Raw genomic sequence first — 22,459 nt, forward strand, 5'->3', positions numbered from 1 at the left:
TAGCCGAGCTCGTCCTCCTATTTGGAGGGACCTACAGTTTCAAGCCGACTCCGAATGGGAGATATTTTTTATCAGGAGCTTTTTCATGGCAGAAATACACTCGTAGGAAGAAAACACTTTTTTCTTCTATTTGGTATTTCACCGAGACTCGAACCTCCGTTCTCTCTGAATTCCGAATGGTAGTCACGCTCAAACCCTACGGCTACGGCAGCCGCCTTAGAAATATATGTTTACTTTTTCAGGCAAAGTTCGAATGGCGCTTAGTAAAAGTCTTGTGTCTTTTTATGGACAAAACCGCGCACTCCTCTTCAAAAATAGTGTTGGAATATTCAAGTAAGTTGAGGCTAAACTCCGTTTGCAAGGTCAGTTGAAATGAGCTTTATTTTAAGTGGATGCCGGCACATTTTGGTGTTCAAAGCAACGAATTCACTGATAAATTTCCGAATTTTTTGGAGCGTCCAATTTGACTGGAGCCAATTTTAAGGCCAAGCATAGCGGAACAATCGGTTACATCAAGACTTTGAAGGCTGTTGTTGTAGTAACATAAATATTCCACACACACATACGGTAAGTGGAGTGACGGTCCTTGGCCGGATATAAATCCGGGTCGTTCCGGTAACGTAGAACCGTCTATCGTGGAAACAGTAGGAGAGCTCGTGAGAACCGTCGATGCAGAACCGATAACTGCAAAGCAACCAAGTGTTTGTTGAAAATGCCTGACAAAGTGTTAGCAAAGTTTCTTCTCAGACAGTGAGTTAGTGAGCAGGGAGGTCACAGAGTTTCTTCTCAAACAGAGTAAGTGTGACCTACTATAAGCAGCGCTGATAGGACTAACTATGGAGCACAATATATGCAGAAGACGTATGCTCGGTATAGATATCATTGAAGATGCCTTTTGCTTGAAAGATCGGGTTGCTTTAGAGCATTTTCTCTGCCGCTATCCGGCTTTCGCCAGGCTTAGATGGTACAACTTGTTTTTTTTGTATCTTTTTCTTTGTATGTAAAGTTTCTTTCTTCAAGTAAGATTAATATTACATTTTTGCTGGATCAGCGATTATGTATGCAATTTACATAAAGTGCGATGATCCAGTCTACAGCGCTGTAGAACTGCAAAGGGTTTTGTGACAAGCCGGAACACAAAATTGTCGAGCTTTCTTCTGAAACTTGAAGGAAAAGACGTTTGATTGACGGTCGACATTATTACAGGACACAATCCGTGAAGTCGGTGTACTATATGACCACCATTGGTATCATTGACCATCCAATTTGCCTGCCTTGCTTCAAGGTGGCCGATAGTACTGAGAATTTTATCTATGAGTGTTCTGGCTTTGCTAGAGCAAGGCTAAGAATTTTAGGTTCCGTTGTCATGAGAACGAGTAAAATTCGTTCTTTCAAACTGGAGGGTATTTTCAGATTTACCAGAGAATCTGTGAATTCTTAATGGACTAGCTATCTCTTTTATCTCTTTGTGTTTATTCAATCCTGCCTTTTTCCTTCTGTTACTTTTCTCCTTTCCTCCTTAACTATCTATCCTTTTACTTTCCAGAGCTTTAGTGGGCTTTTTAGCCTTTTGAGAGCTACCAAATTTCTCGGCGCTTTTTGGCTCAATTTGCTTAAATTTCAATTTGAAGGTTTATATTTCCCTGTGAGTTTGTTTTTATTTTCATACTACGTTGTTGTTTTTTTTTGCAGTTGTTGCTTATATCGATTTTGACTTTTTGGCGCAAAGCTGTTTTCATTGACATCTCAAATCATTTTTTACTTGCCTTTTGTTGTTTTTTGCAAGCTTTTGTTGCAAGTTAGTTTCCGATGAGCGATTTTTCTAACTTTCTAATTACAATGTAGCTTTTCTTTCCCATTTGCTCGCACATTTTATCGTACATCACCGGATGCTGCCCTGGTTTGTTTCTTGTTCGTTTCTTATACTCGTATCCATTAATATTTTTGATTGCTATTTTGATTTATTTTTGCTTGATTCTTTATAAACAAATACATATTCGTTTGGCTATTGCTTAGCATGGTTACTTAAATATTTTGCTTGCATCTTTTATTTTAATTATTTTCATTTTCATAAATTTCTCAGTAAACAAATACCCATACAAATATACATACATGTAGCTGGAATTTATATTTGATAATATTGGTTAGTTCATAACTTGTGGCTGTTTTGTGCTCTCTTCATAGTAAAATATGCATGTATGTATGTAATCTTTCTCAACATACATATACATATGTATGTACGTATGTACGAGTATGTAGTTGCTTAAATCGTAATACGTATCAAATATTGCTAATATATGCTTTGTGTTTTTTTTGCTTTTTTGTTTTTTGCTTTTTGTTTTTGGTTGTTTGTAATGCGCCTCTCTCGGCACCCAGGTTTCACTACATTCATTACTCTACTTATGTATACACTTAGTGGTATATATATGTATGTATGTATGTATATATAATTGTGTTTGTTTAAATGTATATAGTATGTATGTAATTATATTTGTTGCACTTGTTGTTTTTAGTATTTGTTGCTGTTGTGGTTGTGGTTGTTGTTGCTGCAGCTATTGCATTTAATACTCTTATATGATTGGTTTGGTTTTCATATTTGTTTTTCTAACATTAATTTGCCCTCAACTTTTCTCCATTCTCCATTCTGTAATGCTTACTCTCCACTGTTCCTTGAAGGATTATCTGGGATTTTAGGGATTTGTGCTGCCATCAACCTACATACATATGTACCTGTTACTGCTCTAGCACATTTCAGCTACTCGGCTATTCAATTAGACTAGCATTTCTATCATTCAAACCTTAGTAAATTGACTAATGTATCTACATTTGTATGTATGTAAATCAATATTTGTTTTTCTTTTTTTTGGTCTTTTAACACTATTTATTTATTTTACTTACATGCTATACTATGCATGTATATGTATGTATATGTGTATATGTGGAGTTATGCATGCGCGGTTATGCTTATTTTGTGTCTGTATGTAAGTGTACCTGCACAAATATTTACTTTTGATACTAAAACTAATAACTATGAACTTATATAAAATTGACTATATATGTATGTATGTATGTATATAGCACTCAGCACATAATTAACTAATTGATTAAATAACAGCTTACTGCGTATGCAAGTACTTTGGAGTAATATATAATATAATATGTATGTATGTAGTAGTTAGTATTTTAGTTGATTATGGAACACTTTCAGTTAACATGTGTATTCTCTGTAAAAGGAACGTTTGTTAGAGAGCCAATAGCTGGGAATTTTAGGCGAAATTCTGTAAAAATATAATTAAACACAGGAAAAAAACAGAGAAAAAAATGTATGCGCTATAACTCAAGATATTAATAAAATAGGAATCGGCTTATTAACAGCGCTGTTAATGAACATTTTGAGTACTTAGCAGCATGCAGGTTAATGCAGGTTGCAGCCTGAAATCAATCAGCGCTGTTAACTAACATTTTGAGTACTTAGCAGAGTGCAGGTTAATGCAGGTTGCACCCTCAAATCAATTAGCGCTGTTAACTAACATTTTGAGTACTTAGCAGCGTGCAGGTGAATGCAGGTTGCACCCTGAAATCAATCAGCGCTGTTAAATAACATTTTGAGTACTTAGCAGCGTAAATGAAGGAAAGTTGCACTGAGAAATCGATCAACAGAGGGCGAAAGCTGAATTATGTGTGTAAAATTGGTTTTTTTTCGTAGAATTTTAAACATCGGACATCTGATAATAAAAATTACAATTGGAATGAAAGTCCGTTTATGATTATCAAGAAAGCTTGATGCTTCAAACAAAAATGTAAAAAAAACTTCAAAATTAATTATTCATAAAAGCTTGAATTTTCACATATAGGGTCACCTACACCTTATTTCATACAAATACGATCTTTTTGAAGTGTGAATTCTCTGCCTGTGTTGCTTTTTTCGCATTACAATGAAATGAATTGGCACTTTTTTTGCAAGGTTATCGTACGAGTGAACATATTATGCAAGTGGGTTATTATGATCATCATAAAGGTAAATCAGCAAACCAAATGGCTGAAATGTTTTCTATTAACGTACGGGTAGTGCGCAGCATTATAAATAGCGCAGAAAGCGAAAATCGGCTAGAGTTAAAACACCCCAGTGGCAAACCAAAGAAACTCACACCAAGCATGAAAAGCTCAATAGTGAAACAAATTGACTAAAAACCGCAGCACAATCTTACAATGTTAGGCGCAGATGTCGGAGGCCGCATGTTGTGAAAGTAGGTCACGAAATAGTCTAAGTCAAGTGCCAAAAAAAAAGTCACTACTACCGCAAGCTTACGTTGACAAAGTACTTTTGTTTGAGTTCCCAATATCGCACTCAGTGGCATATTAGGATCATGCTTTTTTTTGCGATGAGCCAAAAATAATGCCATAAAGCCGGTAACAGCCCCACAAAACAGAAAAATTGTTCCCACACGAAATTTGAAAAGCTAAGTGAATGGTATGGGGTTGTATATGTAGCAAAAGTGTTGGTGAAATTAAATTTGTTGAAGACAGCATGACAAAAATAAAGTATTAGGCATTTAACGTAACAATTTGCAACGAGGTATGCAAAAATTTGGACTCACTGATCCAGAAAATCCAAACAAATTGTTATTCTAATTATACCCAAGTAATGATTCTTACCTGACACCGTGCACTAAAGAGGAATAGGAAAATATATTATTTCACAAGAATATGACGTAAAAAACAAACTTCATGAATGTTCAGGAGATTACAATTGCTGTTAGATGCTGCAGGTGGTCACACCAAATATTATCATAAAAATAGTGCCGAAAAACGGCTATGTAAAATGACGTTGCTTAATACCAGCAGCGCCATTAAAATTGGGTAAGACCTTTCCGAGCCGTTTGATACCAAACGAGGTTTCAGACAAGGTGACTCGCTGTAGTGGGACTTCTTTAACCTGATGATGGAAAAGATCTTGTCTCGCTCAGGCACAAGTTTTTATAAGAGCCCACAATTGTTGGCGTATGCCGATTATATTGAAATCGTCGGCTTCAACAGCCCGCGCTGTTATTTTTGCCTTTTCCAAACTGTATCGCGAAATAATAGAATGGGTTTGGTAGTAAACGAAGACGTCACTGTTGACAGTAATAATTTTGAGCTTGCAAAGGACTTCATTTATTTAGGAACCAGCATTAACACCAATAACAATGTCAGCCTGGAAATCCAACGTAGAATCTCTCTTGCCAACAAGTGCTACCTTGGACTGTGTAGGCAATTGAGTAGTAAATTTCTCACTTTCATCGGGCTTTCATCATGCCCGTCTTAACGTATGGACCTTTGGAGTGCTTGAGAGAAAAGATCCTGCTCAAGATTTTTGGACGCAACGGCGAGTATCGTTGAACTGCGTGAACTTTACGGCGAGGTAGGGATAGCGCAACGGGTGAAGATCCAGCGGCTACCTTGGCTGGGTCATGACGTCTGACTCTAAAAGTGTTCTATGCGGTAGCAGCTGGTGGTAACAGAGGAAGAGCAGGTGTCCTCTGCGTTGGAATGATCAGGTGGGGAAGAATTTCGCTTCACTTGGTGTTTCCAAGTGGCGCCGGTTAGCACGGGAAAGAAACAACTGGCGCGATTTGTTAAACTCGGCGAAAATCACTTAAGCGTTTATAGCGCCCATCAAGAAGAAAATGTCATGTACATTTATTTGAGCTTTTATTTTGTTGAAATGTGAAAAGAATTTTGAGACAGTGCTGAATATAATATTTTTCCCCAAATTGCTTTTTTTCTAAATCACTTTAAATAAATAATTTTCTTTTTTTATAAGTATGTTTTGTTACAAAAATAAATATTTAAATATTTTACCAAATTTTGAAAAAAAATTCTTGTTAAAAAAATTTTCTTGTTAAACAAAAATTTATATTTAGCTAAACGAAAGAAATAATCAAATTCTTTAGTGTATTTTTAGGGTGTTTTTTTTTTCTAGCTCATTTATTTTTCCTCCGCTTTTGCATACATACTAGTGGAATATGTATAATAATTTGCTAAAATGCATACGGATACGTACGTACCTTCGCCGTTTCGTGTATGAGAACATCTGCATCGAGTAGGTTTGTGTGTAGATGAATGTAAATACGGATGTATGTATGTATATATGAATGCATGTTTGGGTACAGATATATGCGTATATGTATGTACATATACTTATGCATTTGTACATTAATGCATATACACATGTAAAATAAATTATCTAGCATGCATGGAGCACATTTGTGTGTCTGTTACTGTTGCTGTTAAGTACTAATGTTATACGCGTATGCTGTTAATTCAAGTGTATACACTAATACTTTTTATGTATATAATTACTATGCTTGTCTAATAATTATTTGTATGTTTATTTTATATAATATTTAATATAATTAATATTTGCCTTTTTTGATTTTCTTTTAATTTTTTTATTATTATTTTTTTTATTATTTTTTTTATTACTTTTTTATTATTATTAAATTTTTTTTAAATATTATTATTTATATTTTTAATACATCTTTACGCCCATTTCACGCATTCTCCATAAATAATTGCAGAGTTTCTAGCGCATATGCCGCAAATATTTCTTATTTTGCAAATTTTGCTTCATTTCACTGTGTTTTTGCAGCAAGTACTTAATATCCTGGGTGCATGCTTGCTCACTTATGTATATTTGAAATATATAATATATATTTTTTTCCATTATTTAATTTCTGTATTTTCATCTGATTCACTGATATGTAGCGCAAACTTTAACAAACTTTTTTTTAATGCATTTTTGTAAACTAGAATGTACTTTTTTCTGCTTAAAATTAGTCCTTTTTGCATTTCCTCAATATTTATAACTTTTTGTGTGTCAAACTTCCTTGTGTTTTTGCTTAATTTACGTTGTTTTGCTGCTTGGCTAATTCTACTACACTTTGTTTTTTTTTTTACATTTTATAATAAATGTTTGATATACATATATATGTATATATATATATATATATTTGCTGTTAAATAGTATATAGAATCTCCCTTTGGTTTTTTAACTTTTTATTGCAAAGTTTTTGCTTGCAATCAAAATTTTCTGCTAGCATTTTTCAGAAAAACAAAGTTTCTGCTTAAAGATTTCATTGAGTTTCCTTGTAACTCATATTTCTTGCACCTTCTCGCTCCGCTCGTATCCAAAACATACTATTTTTTGTTTTTGTTCTTTTGCTTTTGTTTTGGGAAAACTAATACATTTTCATATTGCATATGTATGTATATGTGTATGTATGTATTTATTAATCAATACTTAACTTATTTCTTGCCTTGTTTGTCGCAGAATGAAATTCTTAAAAATCATTTAACAAAATTTCTTCAAAGTCCCATTGAAATGTTCTAGCAATTCGTGGACTTCAGTTTTTAGTTCATTTTCTGCCAGCCTGCAAAATCACAAGAAATTATTTTATGCCTACGCAATGTAGTCTGATCGCCAAATATAGTCTAACTTTCCGTTATTACATAATTATATATGTATGTAATCTCCTTTTTTCCAATTTTTCTAACGAAACAATTCTATTAACTTTTACATTTTTTTCTTTTGGCTGACTGCACGCATTGGCTAATAGCACGTGTACGCGTATATATGGGTATATCTGTGTGTGTGCGTGTCCTTTTTTCTTATATGTTTGCATATATATATGTGTGTATGTGTATATGTTATAGCACATACATATGTGAACATAGGCATGCTTGCTCTCGTATTTGTAGATAGCAGCACATATTCGCCTCCTGTGGTTCTCTGCCTTGAAGTGCTCACTAAGGCTACAGCTTGTTATATGTATATATGCATGTACGTTTGTGAGTGAGAGTGAACTTTTTTTCACTCACTACTATATTTTTGTTTTACCTCGGCTTGTGCTATACATATTTAAACTTACTACACTTTTTTTTCTAATAATAATTTCTACTTTTTTTAGCTACACACATACATTAATGTTTTTTGTTTTTGTATGTGTTTGTATGTAAGCATATAAACGTTTTCATAAGAACATTTATGTTTTATGTTTTTATTTTCTCACATACTACCATATACATACAATGAAACTACATACATAGACTCACATACAAACATTGTTCGTTTGATATTCTAATTTGCTCTCTGGTTTTCTTTATGCTAATTAAACATAGTTATGATTTCTGTTTGTATGTATGTATGTATTTATGTATTTATGTATGTAACTGTCTAGCATCTGCTATAAAACTTCAATGTGAACGCAAATCTTAGTGAAATGATAAAGTAAATCTGTAAATCATAATGCACTTACATAAAAATAGGTGGTAGGCAGAAACAATAGTATTCGAGCATAAAAAAAATGTAGAATATTTTAAACCAATAAAAAAACAAAACGTTGTAATACTCTCTATTAAATCGAACAGTTTAATTAGAGAACGTTAACTCCCTGCTGGTGCCACTCATACTACTTCACTTTGCATGCGGTGTAGTGCAGAGGGAGAACCTGCAGTGAGTCGTCGTGCGGCTCACTCAGCAAGCTTTCTACTCACAGTTCATGAACCGGTATTTGAAGTAAGAAGGCATACTAGTACGAGAGTGACTAGAATTGTACCAGTTGCGAATGAGCGATTACAGCTGTATGCAAAACAACTATGCCTCTGTTATATTTGCCGTTATTATTACTGTTATATTTTTAAATAATAAATAGTAACATTCAATAATTTTAATTCAATATTCAATAACAGTGTATGAAATATTTTTTTTTTTCACAAATTTGCTTTCTTATAATTTCGGAATGAAAAAATTTTTAATTAAGTTATTTTTTAAAATAAAATCATATTAAGTTGAATAACAAATTTTAAGGTAACAAATTAAAATTTAACAAGTTTAAAGGTAACAAATTTAAAGGTAACAAATTTCAGATAACAAATTTATTTAACAAATTCAAAAGTAAGAAACTAATATATTTTCTAATTCATAACGAAATAGTTTTGAAACGTTAATTTAACAATTTTTATTTTTCCGTATTTTTTCATATTCTCATATTTTCGCATATTTTCAATAACTGCCAATTTTTGTTACAAATTGGACAAGAATTTTTTTGTAACGCCACACAGTGCGGCCGATTCCCGAAAAGCTGGCCAAAACTCAAAAAATTAAGTAATTGATTCAAAATTTCTTACTCGGGGGTTGTCGGGGTCGCTGATTACGAATTTGATCTTAACATTTTGAAAATCCACCCCCTTCCACCCCTATTGGCCACCCCCTCACGTGAAATAGCGTATATTCTAGAACATAATCAAGATGCATGTAAATTTATATGTTTTCGGGGTCGCAAGGTAGCAAGTGGTAGCAGCTGAATCTTGTTTTATTCGGTAACCATTACTTTTTTGAGTAACCTTTAATAGGTTTCAAAGCAACATATGACGACGTTGTATTACTATACAGTTTGAAAACTCAAATTTTATAAAAGAAATTGCAAAAAATGTATCTACGTATTGCTGCAGCTAAAAATTTTGTGTCGAGGTATTGATATGTACTAAAGATTTCTCGTATTTTACTAACCTTCCGAAGATGATTCCATTTGGTTTTGTTCAATTTACTCCATTACAAAATCTTTCAAATGTGTACAACTTTCACTATTCATCGACAGTAATACGATGCTCAAACGAAGGCCACGTTGTGACTGAAAATACAGAGGATACTTAGGGTACAGGATGTTGCTATGAACGGTTTTCATTACTCAAGGCATTACTGTAGCCAACCCAAAGACAAAAAAACTCTATCTAGAAACTTTTTTTTCGACTTTTGGCCAGCTTTTTGGGAATCGGCCGCACTGTGCGCCATCTTGAAAATACCCGCTGTTAGCATTGGAAGAAGAGAGAAGGAGAATAATCTCAGTAGGCAAGGCGAATTGCGTACTATGGGTGGCATCACAAAACAGTTACTTTATTTTCGCGATTTTGACAAATCTGACGTCAGGTCCCTTATCGATATAAAACGAACAGAAGGAGGAGAAATTACTTGTTTGTGATTTGTGAGGTTTAACTAAACAAACTAATGAAAGTGAAGTACCGCGTTTAAATTGTGAAAGCAAATTGTGAAAGTACAAATCAATATAAAACGTCCAAATGCAGTTTTTTCCGGTTTTTATGTGGCAGACTCCGTGGCAAGAAAATGTGTGGGTGTGCGTATAATTTCTTGTGTTTGGTTGTTTATATTGCTTTTGCCTACTCTTCCTCTTCATACACAAGTAATTCCACTTCCTTTTGTTTATTTATTCATGTGCTCTGACGACACAGCAAATTTCGAAGGCACAACCTTGTATTTTATCATCCTTACTAAGTAGAAAAGTTAACTTGTAATTAGTTAAGGTCGATAGAATACCGGGTTGCGCCTTCTGAATTCGCTGTGACGTCATACTTCGACAATAAACAAACAAAGGGCAGGAAAATTACTTGCTTGTGAAGGGGAAGAGTAGGTGTAAGAAATGGAAACACAAAAAATTATACACAAGCTCAAACAGTTTTCTGGCATGGCGTCATTGCCATAGAAACTGTATTTGGAGGTATTTATATAATTCGTGCTTTCATAATTTAACACACGGCACTTCATTTTCGTTAATCTGTTTAGTTTAGATGTCATAATCTCGGAAGGCGCCACCTTCTGCATTCCATTTTCTTTGTTTTGCTTAATTGTTTTGTATTTTTAGGGTGGATGGCGCCAGTCTTATCAAAATTGCGAAAAATAAAGCAATGGCTTTCGGAAGGCACCACTTTTGAATTATGTTCGCCTTGACATTTAATAGGTTTGATTGCTGAGGAATTGCACGAAGTAAATTCTTGGCTCTCTCTCTCTTCTCTCGCTACGCCCTCTTTCTCTCTCTCTCTCTCTCTCTCTCTGTTATATATTCCATTTACTACAAATTTTAGAATAGTATTTAAAATTTACCATCACTTTCCCGGAGCGGTCCAAAGATCTTTCGTAATATTTTAGGTTCGAAAAAAATCATCTGCGTGGTTAAGTGGGTACTACGTTATTTTAATCAATCAAAATGTCTCATTACCTCATTCGTTCTTATTACACTCAAACTATTTTTAGTCGCTTGGTTCGGAATTTTTAATATATTTTATTTTTTTTTTCTTTTGGAGGATTGTGTGTTCATTTCAAGTTAACATTCCTTCACTGTACCAAATAATTTTTGAATAGCTCTATAGAAGAAATCTGAGCAAAATATAAATTAAAAAAAAAATAAACTTTCAAACAATAATAATACACCCAATGATTTGTTATTATGAATGAGAAATGTTCTTCGTTACAACAGAGCTTTATATGCACTGCTTTTTATTCTGTTATATTATGCTTTAGCAGCGTTTTTGTTTAACATTATGTAAGCAAGAATGTTGCATTACAAGACTGCGACGCACGCGAGATTATATCTGGCCGTGACGTAAAAAGTGGCAAACAAGAAAGAATGCAATAAATTCGCTCCTTAAAAATAAAATAAATATGCAAAAAAATACAACAAAAAAAATAACACAAATGTCCGCTTATTCATCTGCTCAATAGCTGAGTCTGTTAACTGAGATTATGTACACTGAGAGCGGGATAGCGGTTCGCGCATGTCGCCTCCTTCTGTCGTGATTATTTCTGACTGTAACGTAACAAGTGGCAAACAAGAAAAATTACAATATATCCGCTCGTTAAAAGCAATAAATATGCAAAACAATACAACAATAAAAAGAAAACAATTGTCCACTTCTTACGTCTGCTCAATAGCTGATTCTGTTCAATTCACTGAGAGCGGGATAGCGGTTCGCGCATGTCGCCTCCTTCTGCTTTCTCTCCACCGCGGCATGTAAAGTTTTTTTTCTTTTGTCTCTATCTGCCTGCCTGCATCTGTTATCTCTTTGTGTTTTCTATTATACAATACAAACTTTTGCTCTAAATATTACAATTTTACACATACTAATAACATATACATGTGTATGTATGTATGTATGTATAAAAGTACTTTGGTATATGTGATGTAGCGATACTCTGCCCGCTTACATTATTTATAACTAACATATTAAATTTGCTGCTAACCATTCATCTTCTGGCAACTGAAAAAAATAGAAAAATTAAAAACATAAATATTTAATAATATGCGCTTGATAATATTTTATAAAAATTTAAATATTTACGACATGTATTAAGCTTAACTCACGCAAGGACATTGTGTTATTAAAAAAAAATTTTTTTGTAATTTCAAATAATTATGGCAAATTTTTAGAACTTTGATTTATTTCTCACTGAATTTTCCGTTGATTTGTTCTTACGGTGCATAAAAAATATACAGGGTATCCATAAAGGGTCGGTAAAATTTATGTACATACTCGTACATCCCTTAGAGTGCATATATGGCTTCAAGCGCAAATATCTCTCTCACATAAAATATTACATACCATCTCTGTCATGACAATACTATAGCGGCAATATTTTGAAGAGGACAATTTCAGTTTAATTTAGTTTAAATTTCGTATTTTTTTAGTAAAAGACTATATGAATTTGATTAGAAATAAACGACTTTCTGAAAGTGAGAGTAAAACTTTCCTTTTCTTAAACAAGGATGGGATAGGACAGATCGCCTCTGCGCGGTGAACACTGGGTAACGCCATGTGATCTGCGGCCTTAACGGTCTTCCAAAAAATGTAGATGCGGTAAAAGGAAAAACTGGAAGTTTATTGTTATTTTTCATTCGAAAAATCTCGGTGTTCAAGGTAAGTCGCTCAGCACTGAAGAAATTTAGCAAAGTCGGCACTTAAGTAGACATGGAATTGCTGGGGGATTACCCATCATTAATATAATATTCAAGCCGTTTAATTTAAAAAATCTTACAAAGAAAAACTCAAAGTTTGGGTGAATTAACTGTTTACGTAAAAAATTTAACCAACCGAATTCTCATCTGCTAAACGCTACCTCATACATAGCACCACGATCAAAAAGTTACCGGAACAACCACCATTTGACGCCCTAAGTCAACTGATTTGAGTTCTGTTTTTTGTTTTTTTGTTTTGTTAGGTTGCCACATCTGTGATTACTGAAATTTCATCCCCATCGCCGCTGCACCCGCTGGCTAAATGGCACCAAAGAGTACTGCCTGATTATCACGCTAGACGTCAGGAATGCATTCAACTCTGCAAACTGGGCGACAACCTTAGAGGCACTAGAGTGAATTGGAGTCTCCATGTACCTGAGGAGAATATTGCGCAGATACTTCGCTGGCCGAATTCTATGATACAGTACATCAAAGGGACGAAAAAAAGTTAAAATAACAAGTGGCGTTCCACAAGGATCGGTTCTCGGGCCATTGCTCTGGAATATAATGTACGACGGTGTTCTCCGTGTCAGGATTCCAGAAAGAACCAACTGGCTTTACCGACGACACTGCCGTTGTGGTAACGGCGAAAAATCTAGACGATATCCGCTATAATCCATGCGGTTTTCAGCGTGCAATCTTGGCTAGCCCAAAATAAGCTAGACCTAGCGCAGCAATAGGCCGAAGAAATCCTTATATATAGCAGAAAAAAACCAGAAGAGATCTCTTTTAGAATCGGAAACTTCAACATAACGACCACTCCCGCAATCAAATACTTGGGAATAATGATAGACAAAAGGCTGTCTTTCAAAGCACACTTCGAGTACGCCAACAAAAAAGCATTCACCAGCATGACGGCGCTGTCGAGGTTGATGTTAAACGTACGAGGACCAAAACAAAATCGCCGTCAGCTTCTGACTAATGTCGTGAAAAGCCAAATTTGGTATGGTCTCCAATCTGGGCGAATAAAACGGATCATGTATCATACTTCCGAGGTCTGCAGTCTACCTACAGCTTGTAGCGCATTTAAAACGGTGTCCGACGATGCAGTCTTGGTTATATCTGGCATGTACCCGCTAGGCATATTAACAATGGAAAATGCCCAAAAAGCGAGAGCACAGCGACCTATAAGTCTGTCTACTCGGGCCGCGTTACGAGATAATTGCATCGACGAGTGGCTAACTACGTGGGACAGCTCGGCCAAAGGGCGTTGGTCGCACAGATGCATTCCCAACCTAAAGCTTTGGTTAAAGAGGCCACATGGAGAAGTGGACTTTTACCTGACCCAGTTTTTGATTGGACATGGATGCTTCAAAGCATATCTATATAGGTTTAACCACGACGACAATCCTTATTGCGACTACTGCGATGGAAACATTCTAGAGGACGTTCACCACATATTCTTCACATGCTCACGCTTCCGTTCTGCAAAAGAAAGACTCTATAGAACCTTTGGAGAACCTCCTTCGCCGGAAACATTCGTACATCACATGTTGCGCTCGAAGGAACAGTGGAATGCGGCATGCGACTTAGTGGCCGAAATTATGAAAGAGGTGATTCGTCTGGAAAGACTGCGAAACAGCAACGGCAACTAATCGCCTTCCCTTCCCGCGAAGTAGTGTTTGACGGTTGTCCCGCGGCGAGAGGTGATGGGGAGAAACAGGCTCAGCCTGGCTTCAGAAGGCCGCTTGAGGATAGCGCGCTACCACAACGCCTATGAAATTAAAAAAAAAAAGAAAAAAAAAAAACAGGGCTGCGCAAAATTAACCATTAAAACTTGGAGGTATTTGAACAACTTTTTTACTAAGTAAAAAATAAAAATTTTGAGTTTTGGAAATCTTTACTTTGACGTTTGCGCGCACTATTACTTGTGCTTTTTGCTTACTGCAGCTGTGTAGCTCAAATATGATTGATGTACGATGCGATTTGTATAGGATGATTAATTTTGCGCCTCCTTGTATTTATAATCTATCTCTCTCTCTCTCTCTAAGAGATAGCTTCACAGTCTGTGGTGTACCATAACTTCATCAACAATCCTTCTCCAATTCAGTCTCTCGCTTGCCTCATTTCTCCTATTACGAACGTTCATCGCTTTTAAGTCTGCTTCTACGTCATCAAGCCATCTCTTTCTTGGTCGACCTCTCTTTCTTCCTCCAATTGGACGCAAAGTAAACACTCTTTTTTGGAATCTTTCGTTGAGCATTCTTGTATTTATAATACCGGCCTTATTAGCGATCACAATTGCCACACTAGCAGATCAGTGAACTGCCGTTGGTGGTGGAAAATGTGCTCGCAACTGGCCAAAAGCTTAACACCTACAATACTTACATGTGAAATTTTATCAGTTTAGAAAAAATAGATATTTTAGGTAATTTTTTTTTAACATCAACACACTTCTATGTGCATTTTTAATGTATAAAAAATATACGTTTTACCAACCTCCGCGTGTCCTAAAAATTTTCCAAACTTCCTGCTAGGCGTGCTCGAGCCTCAGTAATAGTAATAAAATTAGCAGAGCTTCGATAGCCAACTTCTTTAGCAACTTGTCTTGTGTGAGCGAAGCTTAATACTTAATTCTATTCTTGACGCCGTCTAATTTTTTTTTTTTCACCTCCACAATGTTAGGTGTACATAAATATATACTATACAAATTGACGCAGCAATAATTTTGCGCTAATGGCCACTCACTCATTTTACCTTAAAGCTGTAATTACCATACAGAGGCGGACAAAATTGGAGTTAGCTAAAAAAATTAGTATACAAAAATTTTGTAAAATAGTTGAAAAGCAAAATTAAAGTACAAATTGTGTCAGAATGAAAATCTATTATTATTTCCGGGGTGCTAGTATTAGTATTATAAAAAACTAGGCGAGCGCAGTGGAAGCTATTTGGTTAGTCAGAAGGTAAGGGAATTTATTTTACAAGGTAATGAATGTTAGAGGGCATTGTTTTGGGCAGGGCTTAAGTGGAAAATAAGCAAGTTTTTGTGCAATGTAGATGGAATGAAATTATTTGGTGAAATTTTCATGTTTATACTTTCTGAAAAAAAAAAACAACATTTAAGTCCATGGGGCTTTTGTGAATTAATTTCTGAAAATGGAATATTCTGCTCCTTAGCATGGAAATTTTAATGACTGTAAGCAAAATTTTTTTTTGAAAATATTTTTTCTTGAATATTTTGCGCCTCACTTTTGAAGTTTTAATGAATGCGAGTGACATTATTTAATGTAGCACTTTTTATTAAGAAAATTTTTACTGAATATTCTGCATCTCACTTTTCAACTTTTCTCTTCTTCTCCTGACTTTCCAACTGTTACATTTTTTATTGAATATTGGAGGTTTTAATGACTGCAAGCAAAATTTTTTATTCAAAATGTTTTTTTATAGAAAATGTTTTTATTGAATATTCTGCTCCTCATTATGAACTTTTAATGAATGCAAGCGACATTTTTTATTGAAACTATTTTTATACAAAATGTGTTTACTAAAAATATTATTGCATATTCTGCTCCTCACTTTTCAAGTTCTAATGAATGCAAGCGAAATTTTTTATTCAAATATTTATAATTGTAAGTCAATATTAGTAAATTTCTCTAATTGAGCTGCTCAATGCACACATCGATTAACTCCACTTTTTGAAAAATCTTAAATTTAAGTGTCAAGTGTCAGCCCTTGGTACAGTCATAACTTTTTATATTTATAATAACTTTCCTGAATAATAAATTTTACCCCCGTTAAATGGCAACTGAATAATAAGTAATTTATTTCAGAAGCCATTTCGATTAACTCCATACTCTAATTTAAATCGTTTCATTAACGCCGTATCTGTTCTGGTCGCGCCTCGACGCTTGTTTGTTTTTAATCAGCCGAAGATGCTCTCTCCCTCTCAATAATATTCGTAACAAAATCGCATCGGTAAACAGATAAAAAGAAGCACAATGCAAGCGGTAGTTAGTATAGCAGTGATCTCGCACGCTGCATTTTACTGTGTACTTCTTAGTCTTTTCAACATTACTACCAGATTTTTTTTGAACAATTAAATATTATACCGTTATAATCAAGATGAGTGAGACTAATAATGTGAGTGAGGAAAGCAGTGATGATTCTTCAATACGATTTTTCAACAGAAATTTTTGGGTTAAGAAGACGTTTATTGTTTTCCTCGGATTCATCGGCTTGCAATAGTACAAACCCAACAAACACATTGATTGGGAGGAAAAGAAGTCGTAAGTGGATATACATAGCTATTTGCCCAATGATTCAGATTTTACCATCATTGAGGCATGTGCGAAAAAAAATTTAAATATTTTTTCCCTCGATGATTGGAACCATATAATCAAAACACGTAAAAAGAAAGCGCCGTTTCATCTAATCCAAATGTCTCACCAAGATTTTTTGTCAACAAAACCTTTAGAACAATCTATCATTAACAGAAAAGCAACCGTCAAAGGGCTTCCAGTAAATTGGCTTAAAATACGCTGGATAAAGTTAAAAAGGTCCAAACCCTATATCATACAATTCAAATATGACTATAACGAAGATGCAGAATTTCAAGCCATTAATATAAGAAAATCTTTAGTGGGTGGACCGCAAAGTTTGAAAAATATAGATCAGCCTTTATTATATCCTAAAGGTAGAACTGTGACAAAGGAAAAATGGAGAGACATGATGGACCTGCTAATATTCATTCCTCCTGTTAAACACGATTACTATAAGAACTTGTCAACAAATCGAAATGACGAATCCTCGCATATAGCTGATGAAGAAGACATTATTTATAATATTGCTGAATCATCCCAAGTAATAATGCCGCTAACATAAAGCTGCTATAAATTAATTACGAAAATTATTTTATAACCGAACTTCCAACATTCATTTTTATGGAAAAGCTGTTATAAAAATTTATAATAACTAACTTTTTCTGTAATAAAAACTTAAAAATGAAAAGACTTAATTTAATTTTATTACTTTTTTCAGTTGCCAAATCGATTAACTCCATCAGTCACATAAAAACTGTAACATTACTGACGAATATTTGTTGGGTATTCTTTCTTATTAATTTTATATACCGTTAGATGAAAGCTATATATATGCAATTATGCAATCCACATTATATATTTGAATTCATATGATCAGAGGAATTTTCAAAAGCAATATACATTACATCATCGCGTTTCTCAACTTTTCGTTTTATGGAGTTAATCGATGTGTGCACTGAGCGGCTCAATTGTATGTTTTTTAATTTTCTTCATCACAAAAACTCCCAACTCCGCTGCAAAAGCAACAAAATTGCGCTTTTTCCTAGTTCATGAAGGTCTAACAACACCATTGACTATCTTTCGCCACATACTTAGAATCACTTGTTGAAGACACAGCTCCCCTGGCACAGTTGTCATAAAGTCGGAGAAGTTTAAACCATCGGAAACTGTCTTTGCGTCTCTTTTTTATACTAAAAATATTAGTCTTCAGATGGCGCTCACGTCGAAATATTTCTAAAAATCCTATTTATAGTCCCTTTCGGCTATATTAAAAAACATTGGCTTGATAAAAACCAATTCTTTCCAATGTCAAAGGGTCCAGATATTTTGGCCTTGACGGCAATGGTTTTAAAAATTGGTTTATTTGTGAGCAAAATACTGCTTTGGCGAAGCGTTAGCATTAGTAGCAGTTTGCCAATTTGAAAATTGATCGAAGCGCACATAAATAAGCAGACTCATGGCATTTATGAGGATGGGCATCTCCTTTAAAAACTTGCAAAGACTGCTGAGTAAAGTCTCAGCTATTAATAGAAAAGAGAGAGACAAATCTGAGAAGCGTGATTTCCAAAATTAACAAAGAAATTTTCTTTCCCGGAAATATTGAAGACAAATATAATTTTGCTCAAAAAAAAAAAATTATTTGCTTAAAAACAAATTTGTTAATAAAAAAATTTGTATGTCAAAAGCTATGCACATAAAAAAAATTTTCGAAGAATTCTTAACAAAAAACTATAATTTGTTTCACAAATTTTGAACACAAAAAATAATTTTTTTTTTTCCAAAAATATTAAAGAAATTGGTTTGCCAAAAGCTTTGACCAAAAAAATTTTTTTCCAAGAATTCTTAACAAAAAGCTATAATTTGTTTCACAAATTTTGAATAAAAAATGTATTATAATATATTTAAAAAAAAATTTGTTTTCCAAATGAATGATTTTAAATAAAAGTATAAAATTTTTTTCCAAAAATGTTGTACACAAAATATAATTTAAAACAATTCCAAGAATTTCGAACAAAAAAATAAAACTTTTTTCACAAGTTTTGAAAAAAATATATATATTTAAAAAAAATAAATTTGGTTTCCAGAGATTTTTAATCAGAATATATAATTTGTTCCAAAAATATTTTTTTTCCAAAAAAGTTCAACATAAAGATCATAAAACAAATTTTCCAACATTTTTTAACAAAAATTTGAAATTCTTTTCTACAAAAAAATTTCTGTTCCAAAAATGTTGAACACAAAACATAATTAAAAAAAATGTCCAAGAATTTTCAAAAAAAGATAGAATTTTTTTTTTCAAAAAAATTCCTGTTAAAAAAATGTAATTAAATAAAATGTAATGAACAAAACATAATTAAAAAATTTTGTTTTTTCCAAGAATTTTGAACAAAAAGATATGACTTTTTTCACAAATTTTTAACAGAAAATGTATTGTTTATCAAAAAAAAAATTGTTTTCGAAAGACTTTGAACCTGAATACACACGATTACTATAAGAACTTGTCAACAAATCGAAATGACGAATCCTCGCATATAGCTGATGAAGAAGACATTATTTATAATATTGCTGAATCATCCCAAGTAATAATGCCGCTAACATAAAGCTGCTATAAATTAATTACGAAAATTATTTTATAACCGAACTTCCAACATTCATTTTTATGGAAAAGCTGTTATAAAAATTTATAATAACTAACTTTTTCTGTAATAAAAACTTAAAAATGAAAAGACTTAATTTAATTTTATTACTTTTTTCAGTTGCCAAATCGATTAACTCCATCAGTCACATAAAAACTGTAACATTACTGACGAATATTTGTTGGGTATTCTTTCTTATTAATTTTATATACCGTTAGATGAAAGCTATATATATGCAATTATGCAATCCACATTATATATTTGAATTCATATGATCAGAGGAATTTTCAAAAGCAATATACATTACATCATCGCGTTTCTCAACTTTTCGTTTTATGGAGTTAATCGATGTGTGCACTGAGCGGCTCAATTGTATGTTTTTTAATTTTCTTCATCACAAAAACTCCCAACTCCGCTGCAAAAGCAACAAAATTGCGCTTTTTCCTAGTTCATGAAGGTCTAACAACACCATTGACTATCTTTCGCCACATACTTAGAATCACTTGTTGAAGACACAGCTCCCCTGGCACAGTTGTCATAAAGTCGGAGAAGTTTAAACCATCGGAAACTGTCTTTGCGTCTCTTTTTTATACTAAAAATATTAGTCTTCAGATGGCGCTCACGTCGAAATATTTCTAAAAATCCTATTTATAGTCCCTTTCGGCTATATTAAAAAACATTGGCTTGATAAAAACCAATTCTTTCCAATGTCAAAGGGTCCAGATATTTTGGCCTTGACGGCAATGGTTTTAAAAATTGGTTTATTTGTGAGCAAAATACTGCTTTGGCGAAGCGTTAGCATTAGTAGCAGTTTGCCAATTTGAAAATTGATCGAAGCGCACATAAATAAGCAGACTCATGGCATTTATGAGGATGGGCATCTCCTTTAAAAACTTGCAAAGACTGCTGAGTAAAGTCTCAGCTATTAATAGAAAAGAGAGAGACAAATCTGAGAAGCGTGATTTCCAAAATTAACAAAGAAATTTTCTTTCCCGGAAATATTGAAGACAAATATAATTTTGCTCAAAAAAAAAAAATTATTTGCTTAAAAACAAATTTGTTAATAAAAAAATTTGTATGTCAAAAGCTATGCACATAAAAAAAATTTTCGAAGAATTCTTAACAAAAAACTATAATTTGTTTCACAAATTTTGAACACAAAAAATAATTTTTTTTTTTCCAAAAATATTAAAGAAATTGGTTTGCCAAAAGCTTTGACCAAAAAAATTTTTTTCCAAGAATTCTTAACAAAAAGCTATAATTTGTTTCACAAATTTTGAATAAAAAATGTATTATAATATATTTAAAAAAAAATTTGTTTTCCAAATGAATGATTTTAAATAAAAGTATAAAATTTTTTTCCAAAAATGTTGTACACAAAATATAATTTAAAACAATTCCAAGAATTTCGAACAAAAAAATAAAACTTTTTTCACAAGTTTTGAAAAAAATATATATATTTAAAAAAAATAAATTTGGTTTCCAGAGATTTTTAATCAGAATATATAATTTGTTCCAAAAATATTTTTTTTCCAAAAAAGTTCAACATAAAGATCATAAAACAAATTTTCCAACATTTTTTAACAAAAATTTGAAATTCTTTTCTACAAAAAAATTTCTGTTCCAAAAATGTTGAACACAAAACATAATTAAAAAAAATGTCCAAGAATTTTCAAAAAAAGATAGAATTTTTTTTTTCAAAAAAATTCCTGTTAAAAAAATGTAATTAAATAAAATGTAATGAACAAAACATAATTAAAAAATTTTGTTTTTTCCAAGAATTTTGAACAAAAAGATATGACTTTTTTCACAAATTTTTAACAGAAAATGTATTGTTTATCAAAAAAAAATTGTTTTCGAAAGACTTTGAACCTGAATACACACGATTACTATAAGAACTTGTCAACAAATCGAAATGACGAATCCTCGCATATAGCTGATGAAGAAGACATTATTTATAATATTGCTGAATCATCCCAAGTAATAATGCCGCTAACATAAAGCTGCTATAAATTAATTACGAAAATTATTTTATAACCGAACTTCCAACATTCATTTTTATGGAAAAGCTGTTATAAAAATTTATAATAACTAACTTTTTCTGTAATAAAAACTTAAAAATGAAAAGACTTAATTTAATTTTATTACTTTTTTCAGTTGCCAAATCGATTAACTCCATCAGTCACATAAAAACTGTAACATTACTGACGAATATTTGTTGGGTATTCTTTCTTATTAATTTTATATACCGTTAGATGAAAGCTATATATATGCAATTATGCAATCCACATTATATATTTGAATTCATATGATCAGAGGAATTTTCAAAAGCAATATACATTACATCATCGCGTTTCTCAACTTTTCGTTTTATGGAGTTAATCGATGTGTGCACTGAGCGGCTCAATTGTATGTTTTTTAATTTTCTTCATCACAAAAACTCCCAACTCCGCTGCAAAAGCAACAAAATTGCGCTTTTTCCTAGTTCATGAAGGTCTAACAACACCATTGACTATCTTTCGCCACATACTTAGAATCACTTGTTGAAGACACAGCTCCCCTGGCACAGTTGTCATAAAGTCGGAGAAGTTTAAACCATCGGAAACTGTCTTTGCGTCTCTTTTTTATACTAAAAATATTAGTCTTCAGATGGCGCTCACGTCGAAATATTTCTAAAAATCCTATTTATAGTCCCTTTCGGCTATATTAAAAAACATTG

The 22,459-nt window shown here is 33.0% G+C and overlaps 1 protein-coding gene across 1 annotated transcript in view; it reads right to left on the reverse strand.

Moving 5' to 3' along the window:
- Nucleotides 1-12,013: 12,013 nt before the first annotated feature.
- Nucleotides 12,014-22,459, reverse strand: part of LOC129237628 (cytotoxic granule associated RNA binding protein TIA1-like) — a 126,687-nt gene continuing 116,241 nt past the window's right edge. The window contains exon 8 of the mRNA XM_054872502.1: nt 12,014-12,090. Coding sequence (XP_054728477.1) covers nt 12,049-12,090 — 42 coding nt within the window. The 3' untranslated portion in view covers nt 12,014-12,048. The remainder of the gene's footprint in view (nt 12,091-22,459) is intronic.

Source organism: Anastrepha obliqua, chromosome 1, assembly GCF_027943255.1.
Source record: "Anastrepha obliqua isolate idAnaObli1 chromosome 1, idAnaObli1_1.0, whole genome shotgun sequence".
Lineage (NCBI taxonomy): Eukaryota > Metazoa > Arthropoda > Insecta > Diptera > Tephritidae > Anastrepha > Anastrepha obliqua.